This window comes from Anabrus simplex, chromosome 10 (assembly GCF_040414725.1).
Source record: "Anabrus simplex isolate iqAnaSimp1 chromosome 10, ASM4041472v1, whole genome shotgun sequence".
Classification (NCBI taxonomy): Eukaryota; Metazoa; Arthropoda; class Insecta; order Orthoptera; family Tettigoniidae; genus Anabrus; species Anabrus simplex.
Window position 1 is genome coordinate 60,846,793 of NC_090274.1, and position 23,489 is coordinate 60,870,281.

At 38.1% G+C, this 23,489-nt stretch overlaps 1 protein-coding gene across 2 annotated transcripts in view; it reads right to left on the reverse strand.

Annotated features, from left to right (window-relative positions):
- Positions 1 to 371: 371 nt before the first annotated feature.
- Prp8 (pre-mRNA processing factor 8) overlaps positions 372 to 23,489 on the reverse strand; it is a 222,019-nt gene continuing 198,901 nt past the window's right edge. For both annotated transcript variants that reach the window (XM_067154586.2, XM_067154585.2), the window contains exons 35-39: positions 20,419 to 20,634; positions 18,380 to 18,545; positions 11,054 to 11,382; positions 10,487 to 10,641; positions 372 to 2,180 (exon numbers count right to left, since the gene is read on the reverse strand). In XM_067154586.2, the coding sequence (XP_067010687.1) occupies positions 2,026 to 2,180; positions 10,487 to 10,641; positions 11,054 to 11,382; positions 18,380 to 18,545; positions 20,419 to 20,634 (1,021 nt within the window). In that variant the 3' untranslated portion in view covers positions 372 to 2,025. The remainder of the gene's footprint in view (positions 2,181 to 10,486; positions 10,642 to 11,053; positions 11,383 to 18,379; positions 18,546 to 20,418; positions 20,635 to 23,489) is intronic.

Consider the following 23,489-nt stretch of genomic DNA (forward strand, 5'->3'; position numbering starts at 1 on the left):
ATTTGCTCCAATATAGCTTGCTGTAAATGTTTATAGCCTAAATACATCATTTAAGAGCAAGTGCTATCTCCAAAATTGCAAAAGATGAATACAGGTCATATAAGATAGAAATTCGCATTTAAAATACAAGTAGTAGGGACAACACAGAGAACTTTAATTCAAGGGGTAAGAGTAAAGGTACAGTTTCAGCATTTGCCTGATGTGAAAATGGGAAATCATGGAAAACCAGTTCAAACTGATGGCCTTAAACTGTGATGCTGACACACTTATTTTATGGGGTAGTGAAGAGGCCATGTAATTTTTCTTGTAACAGAAAATATTAGTTTTGAGATGGGAACAAGAGATAAATAGGAAAGAAATTAAACAGTAGCTGAATTTTACAACTTTTTAATAAGTTTATTTTTATTAAAAATCCACACAAATATGTAACACAGTCTTACCATCTAATTTCAATATGTACATCATACTGTATTATGACATGTGGGAATATAGCTTTAACCATTATTTTGCCAATAGACAAAAAACCATTAAAAGTTAAAATTCTGTTATATTAAGTACAAAATTTCCCTTGACAATCGCATCAGAACCAAGAAAATAAAAATAAATTCATTTACGAAAATATACAGTACTGTAGTCTAATGTTAATTAAATCATTTTTGTACTCACCACAGATCATAACAATCTTGCAAAGATTCCAACCACAAACCGGGTCTGTTTGATTCACCACAGATATGCCAAGCAATTTCTGCATTTTGTGTCTGTCATTTCTGATAAACTACTACTTCAGACTTGTTCATTTCTTTGTTCTAACCCACGATTTAAAAATTATTAGCTGTTAAAATGCTGCAAAATATAATTATATAACCGACTTAATGATATCTGATTATTACAAGAATTTACATTTTGGGCATATGATTACTAAGGGTTAACGGAGCAATTTTGTGTGTCTCTTCACACATTCTTCTTTGTAAAAATTCAGACTTTTATTCAAAATTTGCAATTCATTTCACTCTTCTAAAAATTACAACCTTATTTGCAAGTAGTAGGGATTTCACTGTGGTGAGACTTGTTCATTTTGTCTTAGCATCTCTACATGAGTTAGATTATAACAGAATTTTAAAATTAGCATAGGTTTCCAGGCAGGCTGATTGCATTGCTAGAGATTAAAGACAAAGTTTTTGATGTATCTGTTACATAGGGCAGGCATTATTACACATCTAATTCAATAAAGTCTTAGAATTACATGCTGAAATGCTTTTAAAGAAAATTTTTCTGAAACTCTGCAATCTAATTTCTGGCTATCAACATTTTTGTTCTGTCTTTCTTTAGACTTTCCTGGCTTTAGTGTAAGAGAAACTGGTTTTAGTAAAATTATGAAGTTTATTAAAAAAAAAAGGTTAAATTTTTAGGAAAGTGGATACACATTAGACAATTTGAAGCCATGATTTTGCTTGGACAAAGTTACTACTGCATGACACTTCCATGGCTTGGCAACAAAAAGATCAAATGTTCTTGTAAGTTGCTCTCAACTTAATCCATATGAAATCATTACACTCAAATCAACTATCTTGTATTTAACTTGGTAGTAGATTTTTAAACTAACAGAAGTCTTTGGGCTGTACTGCATTTGGGTTCAAGAAACCTTCAATACAAATTTGATGACGTTGCGAGTAATGAAAGAACTGTGTACAAGCGAATCAGGATTTCAATTTGTCTTTTGTGTGCCCAATTCCATATCACAAAAGTTGAGCAACATGTTATACAAACTCCAGCAAATGTAATTCTACTGCAAGAAGTGTTCAGTACATCATGGGATCATGTTACTCATTTTGTAAGCATCAAAATTTCAGTATTTTTTATTGACATCAAAAAACAATTCAAGTCTCTAGCAAGACAATCAGCAGCAAATACAACACAACAAGGAATAAAAGTTATATTACAAACTTTGGAAATTAAATGTGTACATGAAATGTCTATGTACAAAAGATAAAGAAAGAAGGGAGGAACGAAATGCACTTGAAGATTTCACGCATACAAGTCTTCTCGATCGGCACCGACGCCATCCCCGTCTTCAAGAGATGAGAAATTGAGAAAGTGGGCTGGACGATGTACTTCGTGGTAGAACTCTTTAGGATTTGCCAGCTGTAGTTCGTACTTCATGTTGGGGTCATGACGAACACCTGAAGCAAGTAATGATACGCAGAATTAATAAACAATACATGGCATAGCTCAACAGAAAGCATATATAATAGTGTCTATGAAACAACCATGGCAGAAAAACGAATAGTGTTGGACTCTTATCTCTTTTTATCTTCCAAACAGTTTTAACAATAGTATTCACAGTGGAATAATAGTGATAAGTAAATATACACATAGAGCTAACCGAACTTAAATCCTGTTTGCTGAGAGAATGTATGCAGCCTAATAATTATAAGATGGTATATACAATTTCAAAATCATGGTTTTCAAGAGATAAAGTACCCAGCTTACAACCTGACATATTATCATTAAAGCTAACACCGAGAACCAAAAATATGCTATAAAATAGGAAATTTTCTGCTGACGTCACAAACGACAGAGTTCAATGAAAGGAGAACAATGATGACATGGTGAAATACAGCAGAAAGACAGAGGTGAAATGGTGCCATAGAGTAATAAGATTAAACCTTCTGCTTGGATGAAGGAAGTAACTGTACCAATCTACAAAGCAAGGGAACAGGAAGGACTGCAAAAACTATCAAGGTATTTGATTCATACACTAGGCAAGGTGAACACCGGCATTTTAGAAAAGAGGGTATGGTCAATGGTGGAGAGTAAGTTGGATGACAATCAGTTTAGTTTCAAGACCAGATTTTCAGCACTTGTCAAGTAATTTGAAAATGCCATCAAAGGAATTGACAACTATGCTTAACTTCCATAGATCTACAGAAGGCATATGACCAAGTACACAGTGAAAAGATTGTTGACATGTAAAAATTCTTTACATATACAATGTCCACCGGTTCTGTACAATAAAATGTTACGGTACCACTTAAATTGAATGGCCAGTCTAAACATTACATCTAAGGACATGTTTTGACCTGTGTTAGGTCATCTTCAGTCTTGCTGTGAATTTTTATATATATATAAGTCAATACGGAACCAAAGATTAAATTTATTACATATAAAGAAAAGATTGTTGGCCATAATCAGGGATTACGAGATCACGAGTAGACTATTATAGGCTATCAAAATTATTTATGTTGATCATCAAATTGCAGGAAGCAGGTAGGGACCCTCTTCGGAGGCAGCCCTACCCAGGGAGTGGCGCCCCTGCCTATGTGAGTCCCAGAGCACACTGACCCGGTGTGTAACATCTGGTATGGGTCCCAGCTCAGGGTTACGAGTGAAGACCTCAACGGCATCTACGGCGGAGAAGGTGGACTTCGGTACGGCGGAGATGGTGGAAGGGGCATACCCGTAGTGTCTGTACTCCAGAGGAGCGGCTACGAAAGGCGTCTGTCTCCATGTTAGGGGCGGCCTAATTTTGAACCTGGCAGTAGGTATAAAATGCCTTTGGGTGTGGCGAGCCCATCGTAACAATAGCCTATATGGACAAAGCAGATATGGTGCCTCGGAAAAGGTTAGGGCGTCCCCTGCTAAAAGCGACGCGCAGCTCTTCAGGTGCTGGGGGAACTGTGAAAAATGGGCAACCAGCACCAAACTACATCAAAATTGCAACAGTTAATGTACTGACACTGACGGGAAAGACAGAAGAACTGGTTGACTTCATGATAGAAAAAGATATAGCCATACTTGGACTGTGCGAGACCAAGAAGAGGGGTACAGGGGAGATCCCTCTGAGAGAAGGATACAGGCTGTATTACAGCGGAGGACCTCAAGCAAAAAATGGAGTAGCCATCATACTTAGAAGAGAAATCCAAGAATATCTAGAATATACAAAGTACATCAGTGATAGGATGATGATGATGAGACTCCAGTTTGAAAATGGCGTGAAAGATCTATTTCAGTTGTATGCCCCACAAACTGGTTGCATAGATGAACATCTAGAGGACTTCTTGGAGGAAGTGGAGAGACAGATAGAAGATAAGGAAGTACTATTGATGGGAGATCTAAATGCACAATTTGGAATGGAAAGACAAGGAAAGGAAGATGTTGTAAGGCCCTTTGGATATGGAAATGTAAATCCAGAAGGTGAGTTGTTGGTGGATTTTTGCATGAGGAATCAAATGATTGTTGGAAACACCTGGTTTAGGAAGAAGAACAGCCAGAAGATTACAAGGTATGGCTGGGGAGACAGACGAACAAAGAGCATGATTGATTATATAATCATAGAGAAAGAACACTGGAAGAACCTTGTAGATGTAACAGCCATGCCTGAAGAAGCCTTTGGTGGAGATCATAGAGTTGTGATAGGAAAATTGAAAGTTGGAAAGATTGAAAAACCCCAATTAAGAAGAGAGAAAAGAATTAAAGTATGGAAGTTGAAGGAGAAAAGCATACAAGAAGAATTTCAAAGGGAAATAATACCCTTGGTACCCAGGACAGAGGTGGGGAATGTTGAAGAGGAATGGAAAAGATTTAAGGAAGCACTGGTTGGATGTGCAGAAAAGGTGTGTGATAGAACATCAGGAAATGTGAAAGACAAAGAAACACACTGGTGGAATGATAGGGTAAAGATTAAAGTGAAGGAAAAGAAAATGGCATGGAAAGCATGGAAAACATCTAAGACTGAAGAAAGTAGAAGAAAATATGTGGAGGCAAAGAATTTGGCCAAGAAAGTAGTGGAGGAAGAAAAGAGGAAAAGCTGGGCCTTATTCACACAGACATTGAGAGATGATACGCAGGGCAGCAAGAAATTACTGTATGGTATCTTAAGAAACAAAAAGAGAGATCAAGTAAACACCAGATTTGTGAAGGATGAAGGTGGCATAATTTTAACAAAGCCAGAAGAAATAACAAATAGATGGAGAGAGTATTTTCAGAAGCTGCTGAACATAAGATCGGATGACAGTCATTCAATGGACGACCAGGAAAGGCAATTAGTTGATGAAGAAATAGATAAAGAAATTACAATGAATGAAATTGAAATGGCAGTAAGAAAGATGAAGAATGGAAAAACTGCTGGAATAGATGAAATTTCAGTGGAGATGATAAAGGCAGCTGGAGCTGTAGGCCTGCAGTGGACATATCGGGTTCTCAGGAATGTCTGGGAGAATAAGGAGGTCCCTGAGGATTGGCAAAAAGGAATAATCATCCCAATTTTCAAGAAAGGTGATAAAGTTTTGAAGAACTACAGGGGAATTACTCTAATATCCCATGTTGCTAAGATAATGGAAAGGATACTGGAAAGTAGAATAAGGTTGAGGATTGAGAAGCAGATACAGGAAAATCAGTTTGGTTTATGAAGTGGAAGGTCAACAATAGAACCCATTTTCATTATGAGACAACTAATGGAAAAGCATTGGGAGTACGGGAATGATATGGTGATGACATTCATTGATATTGAAAAGGCATATGACAGTGTCCCTAGGACGAAAGTTTGGGACAGTCTGGTGCAAAAAGGAATTGGACAGGGATTAATAAAAATGATCATGGCATTGTATAAGGAATGTTGTAGTTGCGTGCAAACACAAGTTGGCAGGACAAGTTGGTTCAAAATAACTAGTGGGCTGAGACAGGGAAGTGTTCTATCACCAATCCTGTTTACAATAGTAATGGATGACATCATGAGAACAGCAAAAGCAGCATATGGAGGAAGAGAAATGAACATGATGTTATTTGCAGATGATATTGTGATTTGGGGAGAAGACGACAGGAAGGTTCAAGAACAGTTGAATGTGGTGAATGGGAAGATTGAAGAATGTGGATTGAAAATAAGTGTAGAAAAGAGTAAAACTCTTGTTATGACTAGAGGGGAGAAAGAAGGGAAAGGTCAGATTAGACTTGCAGACAAGCCCCTGGAAGTAGTGGAAACGTTTAAATACCTGGGGAGTGAATTAATGGAGAATGCTCGACTGGATGCTGAGATTAGTAAAAGGATTCAAGCTGGAAGTTGTTTCTATCATAGTGTAAGAAATATATTATGGGACAAAGATGTGCCAATGGAAGCAAAGGATACTATGTACAAGATGTATTACGTACCCATAACAACTTACGGAGCAGAAACTTGGACAATGACAAAGAAGGATGAGAGTCGAATAAAGGCAGCCGAAATGAAATTCTTGAGGAGTATGATACAGAAGAGTAGAAGAGACAAAATAAGGAATGAGAAAATCTGGGAAGAAATTGGAGTGGAAAAAATGAATGATAGAATAGAGAAGAGCCGACTAAGAGGGTTTGGGCACATAAAGCGAATGAGCGACAAAAGAATGCCAAAAAAAGTGATGGAAATGCAAATCCAAGGAAGGAGAGGCCGTGGACGACCACGATTGAGATGGAAGGATACCATCCAACGCAGCATTATAGAAAGAAACCTGGACTGGGACACAGTGTTGGAGGAGGAGTGGTGGAAAGACCGAAGAAAGTGGAGAGGAACCATATTTGCCCCTACCCGGCTACAGCTGGATAAAGGGAAATGATGATGATGATGATGATGATGATGATCAAATTGCAGTAAGAATTGGTGGCAATGAGTTCTTGGTTCATAGTAGTCACGTGGATCTTTTACTGAGAAGTACAAAATGCTAGGGAGGTATTCAGTTGTGCATTAATGTAGTAAACAGTTTGGCCTGTGTTGACGACATTGTCTTACGGATAGACTATGTTGCAAACTTACAATCTAATATAACAGAGCTTGAAATGAAATACAGCAAGTATGATATGAAAATGAGCATTTCCAAGACTAAAATGAACTGAGAAGAAATACAAGAGGATTGAATGTTAGATAGGGAACAAGAAAAGTGGATCATTTTAAGAATTTAAATGTGTATTTTCCTAGGATGCTAGGACTGGACGTGGCTTGGGTAGCAACTCTTACCATGAAAAACCACAAGATTCTTGTATAAGATATGTACTTTAATTTTAAAATAAGATTTAAGGGAATAACTACCGCAGTTATGTATGTAAATGAAAGAATTATAATAATGCACATGGGTTCCGCCTACCGAGCGACTGCTGGTCGGTCCGAAGGCATGCAGATTACGAGGCGGCGCATGGTCAGTGTGACGAATCCCCTCAGCCGTTATTCCTGACTCTCTAGACCAGGATCGCCATCTCAACATTTAATAGCTCCTCAATTAAAGGCAATCGTAGAATGAGTGAACCTGGAACCAGCCCTCATACACAGGTAAAAATGCCTGACCTAGCCGGGAATCGAATCCGGGCCCTCTGGGTGAGAGGCAGGAAAGTTAGACCGCAGGGCCAGCTTCAAACATTAATTACCGGTACGCGACTTAAAAATCTCAAAACTTTATATTCGGTTTTACCGGGGAAACTTCGTCAGTTACCTCTGAAAACTTCTTTTTTTAAGTTCAGCAACTTTGATCAGCCAAACTCTTCAAAACATCTAATACCCGTAACGCCAAGCCAAACAACAATCGACCACAAGTAGTTTTTTATTCTCTAATCTAATAAAATAAAGCACATTAGATACAACAGCGCCCAACAATATGGTAAAATCCCTTTTCTTATCTTCGATTGTAATTTGGTCACTGGTATACTGTTCGTAGTCAGTTTATGGAAATCTTGTGTACCGCGTAAATTAGGCCTACATCGACTTTTAAAGGTTATGTTGAACTTGAGAATATGGTTTCGAGTGTAAGCATTGATCCTCAAGTTCTCGAATGCATTATATTCAATTCTGTCCATCACTAATCACAATCAAACTAGAAAGAGAAAAATATCATTAACACTTCCAAAACTACGGTTATTTGCGACCTCAAGCTCAGATGGAAAGTGACGCTGCTGTACAAGTCGGTACGAGTGCGAAATGATACAAAGATTTTAAGTGTAACGTGTGCAAATAAAATGACTGCAATTTTATATCTTAACACAAAAACGTGAAATTCCCAGTCTTATATTAGGACGATAATATTATAATACTAAATTTGTGTTAGGTACTTAAGAAGGAGCTGTTTCGATTCCTGCCTGAAAGCCCAGCGACTATACAGTGCCCTGAGGGAAGTGCCGAAAACCTGTTCGGCGATACATTCGCAAAAATAACAAAGTAAACATGTAACCCTGGACAATAATGTAGACATTTTGCAAGTACGAACATTTGACGAAACTCGTTCCGTCCTCAAGTAGAGCTGTCGAAATGCGCTGTCTCCTTCCAATTGTTGTGAACACTCCGCTTTATGATTTACGAGGATTCTCCAAACAATACTACCCAAATGCGATGCTAAGATAGTCCCTTGTGCAAGTTCACCGCCGATCGCTTTTCCAGCATGGTACAGTACTTCCTCAAATTACCGCAATGATGGGACGTTAACACCAAGATCCGTAAGTATGCCATAGCCGTCCTTTTATGAGGTATGCAGTTTCTTGAAAAAAACAAAACGCGCGATCGAGGATTTAGTGTTGATGGGACTGAAATTTATGGATGATCTGGGAAATAGTTTCTTCGAAGAACGGATAATACGGGATTTTTACTCGATTTATTTAGGATGCTCGCCGGACCACATAATTTGAACTAATAATACGGGAAAGCGTAGTTTCCGGAAACATATAATCGAGGTTCTACTGTATAACCCTATTATCACACGGGCTAAAAATAATGGATAAAGTCATAGACAAAAGACTGAGGGATATAATAGAAACAAAGTTAGAGGAAGAACAATATGGCTTTAGACCGAATAGATCAACAATAGACTTGATATTTACAGTGCGAACGATAATGGAAAAACATCTGGAAAGGAACAAGGAAATCATCTTTGTATTTTTGGATTTGGAAAAAGCTTATGATACAGTTAAGAGAAAAAATGTATAGGAATGCATACTGAAAAGGAATGTACGAAAATCATGAATTAACAAGATAAAAATGTTGTATCATGAGAGTTAAAAGCAGTGTACAAGTGGGGAATGGTGACAAACATTTTATACAAAAAAAAGTCTCAAGCAAGGAAGTGCACTGTCAGCATGGTTGTTTATTATATTGATGGATGAATCATAAAATGTGTAAAACAGAGGATCAGTAGTGATGAAGTGAATGCTTTGGTATTTGGAGATGATGTGGTGATATGGGGAAAGGGAGAAAAGGAAGTACAAAGGAGACTGGACAACTGAAATGAAAATCTGAAGGAGTTTGGAATGGTAATTAGTAAAAAGAAAACCGTACTCATGCACTGTGAAAAAGAGAAACCAAGTGAACATAGGCGGAGAACGGTTAGAGAATGTAGAACACTTTACATATCTGGGTAGCATTATTAATAGAAGTAATGAAATCAACCCTAAAATTAATAACAGACTAAGTAAACTTACATTATTTCATCATCAAGTCAGAGAGCTTTTAAGGGATGACAAAGTACCCAAGAGAACGAAATTAACGTTATATAAACAGTATTTCATACCAATTGTAACATAGGACTAGAAACGCTGGTAAGTAATAAGATACAAGATAGTAGGATCCAAGCAGTAGAAATTAAATTTTTAAGAAATTGGTTAAAAAGACAAGAAGAGATAGAATTCAAAATATTAAAATCAGAGAAGAGCTAAATTTAGAACCGTTACAACAGAAAATACAGAAAGCAAGACAGATGGTTTGGACATGTAAAAAGAATGGAAAAGGAATAGGTAGCAAGAAGGGAATTGGAAAGAGCAGTTAAAGGAAAGAGACCAGTTGGAAGACCGAGAAGAAGGTGGATGGATTAGATTTGGAAGGACAGAAAGGAGTGGAGGAGGCTTGTTAACCACACCCGGGCAACTGGAGTGGAACATTGATGATGATCTACCGAAAGAATTAACCCATTTTAGGCCAATGGGTCATATACGACCCATAATACTTGGATTTTATTTCTCTCGTACAACGCCATTTTTCCACATTAATGATCACTCAGTAATACAAAAGGGACATTCCACAGTTATTTCCAAATAATTGTCTCAAGCATGCAGGCTTAGGGAAGGCGTATAACATCTATTTTGAGATTACTGGAAGACAGAGTTTTGAAATTAATTCCAGTTAGGATAAAAGGCTAACATGTGTCACTTTTATTATCCTTTTTGAGTGGAGACGCATTATCAAAAAAGTTTGTCTCAGTGCTATGGAAGTGATATTTAAAGCATAGTTATCTCGGTAAACGTCAAACTGAATGCTGGGGTCGAAAATGAACTATGCTGTAAATACTGCACTCTCCCAATTATTTTTGAAATTCCTTTGTATTTGCAATAAATTATGCTTAAGTGAATGGACAGTAAGAAAAAAATATGTATTTTATAATTCTTCCTAACCTTGGCCTAAAATGGGTTAAGTGACAAAATTCAGAAGTCTTCTTCTGTAAGGTTACAAAGGAATCTCTGTACAGTTCGGTACAGTAGACGGACAACCTACCCATGAAATTGTAATTCCACGATCCTTGAGTGGGAACCATGAAAAATCCCAGGAACCTGTCCGACAGCAACATCTGAACCTTCTCGTAGTGGCTGGGCAGGTAGCCTTTGGGGTTGTTACCCTTGTCTGTGTTCTGCCGACCCCATTCATAACCACTAAACAGAGAAAAGTTAGGTTCAACATGACAAAAAAATATATATTATAATCAGTTGATAAATATTTGTAAGGTCTCTCTCTCTACAATTACAAAATAATTTGAAATGCTCAGGTAACCAAGATGTGCCGGAGATTACAGTATGTAAGTTTGAGGATTGAGCATTTATTCAAGTACTAGTATGACAGATTCTCACAAGGATTTTTCAAAAAAGTTAACATTGTAATCATTAAGGATATAAAATCAAAATTTGATACATAAAGTGGATATGGCAAATACAAAATTTAACTGCTTCATTTGTTGTAATACATAACCTCAGAAATGAGCATTTCAGCCTAATCTTTGAATTTTTTATATTTTTCTTGCTTAGAGACCGAGTAACAAATTTCTAGATTACTAATAGTGCATCTCACCTGGGGGTGAGTTTATACGCCGTTAGAGAGCAGGAGCCAGGCGTAAAACTGCAGGTGATGATGATGGTCCTCTCACCGTCCCAGCTGGCATTGTCGCTCATCACCTTGGCATGTGTCGTGATGTCTTGTGGTGACAGCTGCGGCAATTCATTAGGTTGAGTGTGGATCCATCCCAGAGGCTCCATCTCCTTCAGGTACTGATGCTGAGGTAACTGGTTAGGTAAGTGGACCGTCTGATGAGTACCCCACTGTGGTGCCATCACAATACAACGGATTTCCTTCACCTGTGGATTATCTGGAGGACTGATGCCGTACAAATAGCCAGCAATCTGAAAAGAACATTAGTACATATAGTTTTAGTTGAAAAGCAGTACAGCATAAACATAATATAGTAGAAGTCCACTATAACGTGCATGGCATATAACAACAGTTTTTGTCTGTCCCTTCAAAATTCCTATATTACACGGTGCATTATCATCTTCAGTTACAGTGAGAGCCCTATCATTGACACATCCATTATTATGAGCGATTAACCGCGTGCGACTTTTTCCGTTACAGATATTTATGCATGCGATTGATTATCTTTGGTATCGCTTCCTTGCCATGTCCACTAGCGAGCTCTCTTGACGACATTCGAAGAACGAATTAAAGATCAGCATATTAAAATTGCAACATCCAGACATACTATAAGAATTGTCCTGACTACAAAGTAGTGTGCTTCATCACCATAAGACCTATCTGTGTCGGTGCGACTTAAAGCAAACAGCAACAACAACAAAGTAGTGTGCTATTTCAATATCAAGTTCCAAAAAACACTGGATGTAACACTGGTGCATTTAGCCCAACAGGATAAATGTAAACAAGTTTCAAGGCAAGACTATTACACAATAGAAGAATGTAAACCAATTTAAAGCGCCAGAAAGTTTCGAGAGTACTGACACACAGAAAGTTCATAGTCACATAACTTAAAACAGCATCCCAAACGAAGGAATTAAACATCCAGCTGCTCCCTTATGGATACATAATCAAGTACAACCACTCGAGAACATAGTCATGCGAAGTTCAGAATACCTCACGGTCCAAGAATAAGTTCCATACAGGTGTGAAAATTTATATCGGTGTAACACAAAGATGTTGCCCTGTCTCTAACAGCTGAAGATGCCACGATGTAGCAGGCAACGAGTGCTGCTTATATAGGTCAAGTAGGAGAAGGGAGGTACAGGGGAAATCATGACACATGGCACTAGAAATGTCGAAAACGTCCATGAGGAGTGTAGTCGATGGCTCGATGACGTCATCCAAGTTTGACACTCGTAATCCGCAGACAGTAGTTTCGTAGCTGTGGCAGTGTGCGGATGTCAAACATTGGAAAATGACGTATGCGGCGAAGGTAAGTCGACAATGTTACAATGAAGATGTACAATATTAGAAGGATCCACCTTTCAATACTCTGTTGTAAGTTGAACTAAAAAAGAAGTCACAATTTGCTTATTGGGACCGGTTTTGACACATTACAAGTGTCATCATCAGCCAAATAGTAAAATAGGGCAAGATATAAAGATCTTAAAACAACTAATACATTGAACACAGGCAAAAAATTAACATTGATTCATATCGTAGCAATTCAGTTAATGTCCAAAACACAATGATATGAATCAATGTTAATTTTTTGCCTGTGTTCAATGTATTAGTTGTTTTAAGATCTTTATATCTTGCCCTATTTTACTATTTGGCTGATGATGACACTTGAAATGTGTCGAAACCGGTCCCAATAAACAAGTTGTGACTTCTTTTTATTTCAACTTACAAGGGAGTATTGAAAGGTGGATCATCCTAATATTGTACATCTTCTTATTTCTCTATTCAATACAGAACGATCATGAAGTTTTTAACTTTAAATGTTACAATGTTCAATTTCTTTCTGAAAAATTGGACTAGTAGCACTCCAGTTGGTTCTGTGACAAACGTTTCGGTTTACTTATTCAAATTGAGCATCTAACCTAACTTAACCTTATATGCATAATGAAAACATATTTCAAGCGCCAGTAAAGTAATAACTTTTTCACTATAAATTTACATTGGAATAGCCTTTCCATATTAACCACACGAGAGAAAATACAGTGAAATCTCATTAGGGATTTCCTCATAAAGATGATTTCTCGCTTAGCACGCCGTAAATTCAAAGTACCGATTCACATCGTATTAAAACTATATAACAGTACATCACTTGTAGCGTCACAACTTTTCACTATTAACGCTTTGTACGATCACATTTTTCCTAGCCCTGAAAATGTTCGTCATCCCTTGTGAAAGGGACGTGATTTCCAACACAGATTAGAGCCTTCGCCTATGGAGGCTGGTTGGAGAAAGTTGCACGAAAACTAGAAATGACCTTGAAGTCCTGAACTTTACAGGGTAAATTACACCTTCACGAAAGTTCAGTTTTGCTCTCCAGTTTTCATTGATATTACTGAATAACCCTGTTTGAACTTGTACATCGTGTTCCATTCAGAAGTTAGAAATTTATTGTGTCGAGTTATACAGTGAAGGGTACCGAATATTTGTCCCGTGATAGCCTACATACGGTTTAGGAACATAATCGTGTGAAGTTGACTAGCGTGGTCATATTATTGTGTAGACCGGTTATGGATACTGAAAAAGCCGTGATATCATTTACTAATGAAGACAAAATTCATCCAGGAAGTGGGCAGGCATCTGCACCTTTCAACAGTGGCGCGTATGTTGAAACACGCACCTTCTGAGTTTAGAATCGAGTTGATCCAATTGATCGAAGTGTTGTCGCATTCGAGATGATGGTCAAAGTAATCCTCTCGCACATAGCCGAGTTTAACATTCAAATAATTCATGATTGAAGAGTGTGATCAGAAAACAATGTTTAACAACCCACTGGTCCGAAATATAAGGCTTCGGCTGACATTTGTTTTAGAAAGAGAGTTGCAAGTTATGAATCTCATTCCGTATTGACGGTTATCACTTTACAAAAGAAAATATTTATAAAATCCTCCTATCAATACAATTCAAGTCATCTGTTAGATGAAGCAAAGTCTATACATGTTTCAGCCTAATCTCAAGGCCATCTTCAGTAGTAAAACAATGATTACATAATATACAAACAAATTAAAAAACGTAATGATGTGAAGTGACAGTGATCATGATTAGCGAGTTAAAAACACATTGAGGTGCAAAGTCCTCTTGTCTAATAGATCTAATAGTCACATTGTCAATGTGACTTGAGACCGACAAGGTCATCTCCATTCGAGACGACAACCTTTTGTTACAAATGTTACACGTTTTATTCGTAGTATTGACGGTCTCACTACACTCCTCAGCATAGTGTTTTATTTAACAGTCAGCAAGATCTATTAGACGAGAGGACTTTGCACCTCAATGTGTTTTTAACTCACTAATCATGATCACTGTCACCTCACATCATTACGTTTTTTAATTTGTTTGTATATTATGTAATCATTGTTTTACTACTGAAGATGGCCTTGAGATTAGGCTGAAACATGTATAGACTTTGCTTCATCTAACAGATGACTTGAATTGTATTGATAGGAGGATTTTATAAATATTTTCTTTTGTAAAGTTAGAAAGAGAGTGATCTGCAAATAATGTGCTGATTCTTTTATGGACCCCAGCGCAAATGTTTTTAGATTTGTTGCCTGGTGTTTTACACACCATTTAATACACTGTTGTTACCGGTATTTAATAAGCCCCAGTGGAAAATATTTTCGTATTTGTTCTCTCAGTTTTTCCACACCTTTTAATAATCTCATTTTCAGAAGCGGTAGATCTTTCACTGTACCTGGACATACACAAAGTATTACAGGCATCTCTGAAAATACATATCAAGTGTTTACATATCCCTGCTGGATAGTTCTAATTCGTGTATTCGATAGTACGTTTTCCCTCTTAACACATTATCTTTCCACGTCCCCTACAGAAATGTCCGAAAGAGGCCTTACTGAATAAACTAACCTTCTTCACATTCTTACTTAATTTCAGCACGATACATAACATTAAATTAAGCGATCTTTTATTTCAGCCTCTATTTCTAAAGAGTTAACTACTACTACCGGCCACATTATTTACGCTTTCATTATGGAAACATTTCTCCTTCATTTTCAAATTGTGTTTGAGAACACCAGTAGATGAGTATTATTAATCGACTCAGACATCCCCTTTGAGTTCGAAAGGTTGATGAGAGAGCTCGCTAGTGCACTTAGCGCACAAACTATACCGAAGATAATCGTTCAGATTCAATATAATTGCTGGAGAGCATAAATATCTATACCGTAATGGAAAAAATAACCCATACTTAATCGCTCGTAATAATGGATGTGTAAGTGATAGGATTCTGGCTATAACAAAAGGATAATACATAGTTTAAATAGGAATGTTCAAGGAACAGGAAACATCTGTCGTTACAACGGAGTTCTCGCTATATGCCGTACTCACTACATAGGTTTCAAATTTTAAAAAAAGAGAACATATAAATACAGTAGAACCTCGATAATTTAAAATAGGTTAATTCAAAATGCTGCGTAATTCGAAGAATCTCTCATTCCCCGAAACATGAGGTATGGTTTTGTACGTTATTTAAATTGTTTAATTCGAAATACGGATAATTCGTAATTCGAAGAACAACGTCGGTCCCAGTATTGAAATTCAGACTTTTAATTCAAAAGGGTCCTTCAATTTGTTAAAAATAATACTTTACGGCGTAATTTGAATAAAAAATTCTCCGCGTCACGATAGAACGCGTCTTCCGGAGCGTGTATCTTTCTGCACTTTCACTTTGAGTTTGGTGTCCGGAACATGTATCTTTCCGCACTTTCACCGAGTTTGGTGTGTCTACAGCATGCTTCAGAGTTGCCAAGTTCTAGTGAAATCATAGTTCTTTTGTATTCTTCTGTGTGCAGTTATAAACTTTGAAGTTGTTATATTTTATTAATACTGTGTTTTAGTTTATTATTACGATATTTTAGTTTAGGGCATGTGTGTTCCTTTTTTTTTGTGTTGCGATGGCTAAGCGTCAGTATTCTTCAAAGACACTCAGCGAGAAAGTGAAAATTATAAGGGAGGTCAACAAAGGACAAAAAACAAAAACTAAAATAGCTAAAGACTTTGGAATTCGTGTCCACACTTTCAACGTTAAAAAAAATTCGTGATAGTATAGAAGCTCAGGAAATGCAGGGTGTAAATACAGCAAAACGAATGCGCATTCGAGGAGCTAAACACTCTGATTTGGAAGTACAATTGATCGAGTGGTTTCGGCATGTTCGGGCAAACGATATCCCTGTAGATGGCGAGATTATTAATGGGAAGGCGAAGGAACTGGTGCTGAAGATGGGTCTTGAGTTTCAGTGTTCGAATGGGTGGATTCAGAGTTTTAAAGAGCGGCACAATATCGTGTGGCAGGCAGTGTGCGGAAAAGCCGAATCAGTGAACACTAGTGATGCAGACAGTTGGCGAGAAAGCGTGGCTCACATAATCAATTCGTATGCACTGAACAATATCTTCAATGCCGATGAGACTGCATTGTTTTTTAATGCCGAGCCAAAACAGACTTATGGTTTTAAGGGATAGAAGTGCCATGGCGGGAAATCTTACAAGAATAGGGTCACAGTCCGTGTTGCAATGCGGACGGAAGCGAGAGACTTCCTCCCCTCGTCATAGGCAAGTTCGAGAAGCCACGATGTTTTAAGGGCATCAGGCACTTTCCGTGCAAATATAAGTCGTCTAAAAATTCCTGGACGACAGGCAAAATTTTTGAGGAGTGGCTGGTATGCCTTGAGCGCAAAATGGCATGCCTGGACAGGAAAATACTTCTGTTGTTAGATCAGTGCGCTGCACACAAACATAATTTAATTTTAAAACATGTGTGTCTTCTTTTTCTGCCAGCCAACACTTCGAGCTACTTGCAGCCCCTAGACCAAGGCATAATTTCATCTGTGAAACGTGTCTACAGAACGCGACTGGTGCGTTACTTTCTCCGGGAAGTTGCTAGAAATATTCTGGTGGGAGAAACACACAAGTGGAATGTAATTGATGCAATGCGGAGTGTGACAGTTGCCTGGGACTCTGTTCCTTTATCAACAATCAAGAACTGCTTCGTCAAGTGTGGTTTTGGTTCGTTAAATGAAGTAGAAGAAGGAGAAGAAGAAGATGACAAATGAAGATGAATGGGAGAAGTTACGGCAAAAGTCCGATGTCTATGACTTTCTCTGAATACATCACGATAGATCATGCAGAGACTACTTCAGAAGAGCGGGATCCCGCCATGATGATCAGCTGTGATCACGTGGCGCCGGAGGGAGATGCAGCTACAGCTGATGTTGAACATGAAGATACGGCGCAGGCGGCAACTAGTCCGTCAAAGACTGATGTACTTGCCGCTCTTGCCATGTTGGATTCAGTGATAAGTGAAAGTGATGCTGACGCTACAATTAAGGCTATGGCCCATTTGGAGCAGTTCGTAGCTAGCGTTTATAAATAAATAAAAAAGGATGAAGCAACCTCTCATACATTCTTTCTTTAAAAGGCAATAAGCCTAATGTGTGACAAAAAAAGCCCTACTGGATTATTAAACATTTGTGAACTATTCAGGTGCTGTACAAAGTTATCTATTATTCTTGATATTTGTTTTAAATATATGTCTGGCTTTTTAAAGTTTGTTTTGTTGGTGCCATGTGTTTCCAATATATGTCTGGGTTTTTAAAGTTTGTTTTGTTGGTGTAATGTGTTTCCAATTTGGACAGCCCTGTTGGCTCCCCTGTGCAAGTGCTTTATACTGCACTTAAATCAAGTAGGTTATAACCTATTTGCTTAAATTGCGTCGTGCATATACAGTAGATTACCATACTCCTTGTCTTTGAATCGTGTTTTATTTTTCTCGGGTGTGAGGTTATGTTTGACAGTGTATGGCGTTATACAAGAGCAATATTTCAATAAATGCACCTCGTTGGATACATTTAGGAGTTCTTTCCCTATGGCATTTGAAAGGTTTAACTGTGAATCAAGGTGATTGCATGCTATAAAGGATCTTAGAATATTTTGTGATGCAGCAGGGGTTGGCATTTCTGAACTTCGAGTTAGCGGCGGTTAATTCAAAATAACGTAATTCGAAGTCCAATTTTTGCGTCCCAATGACTTTGAATTAACAAGGTTCTACTGTACGCTGATAATGAGAGATAACTTCTAATGTTGAATTGGGAAATTATTCAAGCTTTCAGTTTTTGACTTCTTTACACCGGTAACTGTTATAAGAATCCTAATGGCTTTCAGAGTTGAGATGCTTACCTGTGCTCGTAAATCTGAGATGGTCACAAACTTCTTGAGGACATTTTTGGGCAAGATATAAGTGTACCCAGTTTCCTTGATGTCATCAGATGACACATAGATGTGGTTGGTACGCAGATGCAAGTTTGTGGCAGATATCGCTCGCACTCGCCATTCAGTCTTGGAGCTGTAAAAGTAAATGTTTATTATTCCTTCATTTATACTCCAAGGAATGACATGTCTCAAGTGTAAATGTGAAGTAACTTGGTGAAGTATAGTTTGAGCGAAATAACAGTGGAACTGGATAGAATGGATGTAGCTGATAAACAATTTCAGTACATACTGTGTAGAGATGAGAAGAATGCAAGAATGAGGAATGTGGTCTGCAAGCAGGAACTTCCTGTTCTGCCCTGACAGATCGGCTCTTATCAGCTCGTATCTGCTACACGAAAACATTGACTGACACTTTGTAGTTTGCTGGATTACAACTGACAAGAGCGAAGAGCTGCCAGTAGAAGATAATATACAGTTGCCTGGATAGTAGTGGAATTGCTATGGTAACCATTGCGTCACTGGCTCTGCTAGTGAAAACCCCTTCGTCCTGTGCCTCACCGGGCATGTGCATTCTTCTGATCTCCCAACAGTACATACAGTACATGGAATTGAATTATGTAAGTTTGCTATATCTATTCCACCATACCTTTCCAACATTTTTAAGTAATTTGGATACCAGATTTAATCAAATAATGTATTCACCCCCCCCCCCCCCCCCAATTTTTGCAACAAAACTCTAGGCTGTGCTTTTTATGCAAGGAAAAACTGTGGCTGTGCTTTTTATGAAAGGAAAAATTTGTAACAAAAGAAAAAAAAAAGAGAGAGATGTATTAAAACACCGACAATCTAAAACTGATCGCATAAACTGCATTACAGAAATCAGTAGTGACTAGAAACAATGTACTGATGGTCTTGCAACAAACAGGTCTACGATTGATAGCCAACATCAGCTGTTTAACTTACATAATGAAACACAGCTAGCTTAGAATGTATCATAATTTAAAATTCAATTCGAATCACAGCAGTAATTACTGGTAATACAAAACATTATCAACATTATTGGTATGATTACGATAAAACTTGATACATAACTTCAATATTTCGACTTATTTCTATAAACTGCAATTTTTCATCAACACAACTGACTACTACAGATGTACCGTTGGTTGTGGGGTTACTAACCAAGTGTATTTTGTGTGCATTAAAAAAGGATGAATTGTGATTACAGTTCTCAAGCATTGTTGTTTAAAAGAAATTGAATATGAACGTGACCACTCCGTCCACTTCTCACCACCGTTGACAAATACTACAAATATTCTAAACATAGTGCACACTATCACACATGCTACAGAAAAAATTGCTCTCCTTCACGGAAAACGTACTGCGTGGTCAGCACAACTCAGCCTGCAGCCATTAAACTTGATTTACCAGTTTTATTTCATGCAGCGATTCATTAGGGAGACTTTATTTCAAATACTAACCCCTCACACAATATAACGTTACAGCCCTGGCAGTCCTTCGCCTACCAAGCAACCACTGTTCAACCCAAAGGCCTGCAGATTACGAGGATCCATGGTCAGCGAGAAGAATCCTCTCGGCCATTATACTTGGCTTTTTAGACTGGGGTCACCATCTCACCATCAGATAGCTCCTCAATTATTATAATCACAATGGCTGATTGGACCCTGGACCAGCCCTCAGATCCAGGTAAAAAATTCCTGACCTGGTCAGGAATTGATACAGGGACCTCTGGGTGAGAGACAGATACACTAATTTCAAAAGTTACGACAATTTTTGTTGAAAACAAAATGCGCCGATTAATCAATCTGGGAATATTTCCCCCCCACAATTTTATGCGGAAAATTGGGGTGTCAACTGGCATCCATTACGCAAAATAATAGGCTAATATAAGCAAAAAAACCTTCAAATCCATAATAGAAAATAAAAACCAACAGAAGGAAAAAGACAGAGACAGCCCTGATAACTGTTCCGTAAACTGAACGTACCTGAAGGTCTGGGTCTCATAGTTGGATGTGGTGGAAGTGATGATCTCATCTCCATGTTTGTTGACAGTTCTTGTAGTTGTAGCCGTCAGCTGAGACTGTTCCTTGGTTTGCTTCTCAATCTCGGCTATCTGTTGGCGTTGAGCTGATGGTGCACTGATCTCCATACCCAGAATGATATCTCGAATTTCTGATTGTGTCAGGGATGCAACGTTCACGCTGGAAGTAGAAATGATATGCATTAATTAATAATGAAGAGCATGTAAAGAACTTGTATCTGTACCTGAAGAAGCATGAAAAAGAAAGGTGTACAGGGAAAGAATTAAAGTGAAAACATTCATTTGTGGACAAAGGAACGGAACAATTTGTCCACATCCGGGAGGTGCTCTATATAACATGCATGGTAAATGGACTTAGGACCCATCAGTCAGGAAACCTTTTAACCACAACCAGTTAACGATACTGGAGGGCTAGCAGGTACAGTACTACTTATTGTCTCTTTGTCAATATACTGTATACTTCACAGAAATATACTGTAAAGTCTTCAAAACTAATGTTTCCATTCTTGTAACAGTGTATGGACAGCTTATGTTAATTTGCAGAGACATGTGGTAGGAAAACAGACGGTGGGAACACCAAGAATGCACTGGATGGACATCATAAAGATGGACATTGCAGATCGGGGAAGGACACTGGAGGACGTCATTAACAACAGAACGTATCTCAATAAGACAGAATGGAAGAGGCTCACCAAGAGTATCTGGGAACCTGGAATTGTAAAATGATGATGATTATAACAGTGTATCACAGTGTATTTAGGTCTGAAAGTCCCAGTTCTGTCTTTAGTCAACAGATAAAGCAATAAAGCAAGCTTTAGGACTCTCAAACAGCTGTCTGAAATAAGAGTCTATTTTATAATTATTTCTACATTGTCTGTCAAGTCATCACCCCAGAGGCTGGTTGGATCCTCAAATAGCACCACCAAAGATTATGCGGTTATAAGGAAACCGCAAAAACCAATGGTAGCAACAAAATGAGGCATACTAGGGAGATGAGGAGTGAGGTAGTTTGCCATTGCTTTCCCCACTGGGTCAGAAAGTACTAATGCAGCAAGACTGACCCTATGAGCAAACTCAGATGCACAAGTCGTGCTCTGAATGTCAGTACTCAGCACTACCCATACCCCAGCAGATTCCATACTGTCACAGCCATGGATGTTGACTGGGACTTCAGTGGAAGCTACACTTTACTCTGGCCTGTGCATTATTCCAACTTAAGTATACAAAACACATGGTAAAAAAAAAAGATAAAGTTGGGATGGAAAGCTCAAGACTGTGATAGACTACATCATCACTGATAACCAAGGTGGTCAGTATCTAGACAGCAACCATTGGCTATTACTAGCTGATCATAAAGATGTCTATGTCCCCAACAGCTCTGTGCAAGAAATTGCCAAAGATCAAGAACAAGTTTTTGAAGGACTCAGAGAAGATAAAGAAATACCAAGTAAGGATTACAATAAAATAAGGCAAAAATAAGATTAGCGGATTAGAAGAATGGACCTTCTTCTAAGAAACTCTTGTAAAGGAAGCTGAGGAAAACTGAGACCGAGCGAATTAGCTGTGCGGTTAGGGGCGCACAACTGTGAGCATGCATTCGGGAGATAGTGGATTTGAACCCCATTGTCGGCAGCTCTGAAGAGGGTCTTCCGTGGTTTCCCATTTTCACACCAGGCAAATGCTAGGGCCGTACCTTAATTTACACCACTTCCTTCCCACTTTTAGCCCTTTCCTATCTCATCATTCCATAAGACCTATCTGTGTCGGTGCAACGTACAGCCAATTGAAAAAAAAAAAAGCAACAAACTGTTGGAAAACAAGTGCATCACTGAAAGAAAAGGAAACTCCTTGATCGAATGACTGGGTGAAGACAGCAGTAAAAGAAAGAAATGCTGAAAAGAAGATTAGAACGTAAATAAAAAGGGCGATATAAGAATGCTGTTGTTGTTTGAGTCATCAGTCCACAGACTTGTTTGATACAGCTCTCCATTCCATCCTATCCTGTGCTAACCTTTTCATTTCTACGTAACTACTGCATCCTACATCTGCTCTAATCTGCTTGTCATATTCATACCTTGGTCTACCCCTATCGTTCTTACCACCTACACTTCCTTCAAAAACCAACTGCACAAGTTCTGGGTATCTTAAGATGTGTCCTATCATTCTATCTCTTCTTCTTGTCAAATTTAGCCAAATCGATCTCCTCTCACCAATTCGATTCAGTATCTCTTCATTCGTGATTCGATCTATCCATCTCCCCTTCAGCATTCTTCTGTAACACCACATTTCAAAAGCTTCTATTCTCTTTCTTTCTGAGCTAGTTATCGTCCATGTTTCACTTCCATACAATGCCACACTCCACACGAAAGTCTTCAAAAACATCTTTCTAATTCCTGTATCAATGATTGAAGTGAGCAAATTTCTTTTCTTAACAAAGCTCTTCCTTGCTTGTGCTAGTCTGCATTTTATGTCCTCCTTACTTCTGCCATTGTTAGTTATTTTACTCCCCAAGTAACAATATTCATCTACTTCCTTTAAGATTTCATTTCCTAATCTAATATTTCCTGCATCACCTGCCTTTGTTCGACTGCACTCAATTACTTTTGTTTTGGTCTTATTTATTTTTATCTTGTACTCCTTAGCCAAGACTTCGTCCATACCATTCAGCAGCTTCTCGAGATCTTCTGGAGTCTCAGATAAAATAATAATATCATCGGCAAATCTCAAGGTTTTGATTTCCTCCCCTTGGATTGTGATTCCTTTCCCGAATTCCTCTTTGATTTTCTTTACTGCCTGTTCTATGTAAACATTGAAAAGGAGGGGGGACAAACTGCAACCTTGCCTCACTCCTTTCTGGATTGCTGCTTCTTTTTCAAAGCCCTCGATTCTTATAACTGCAGACTGATTTTTATACAGATTGTAGATAATTCTTCGTTCTCAGTATCTGATCCCAATCACCTTCAGAATCGTAAATAGCTTGGTCCAATCAACATTATCGAATGCCTTTTCTAGATT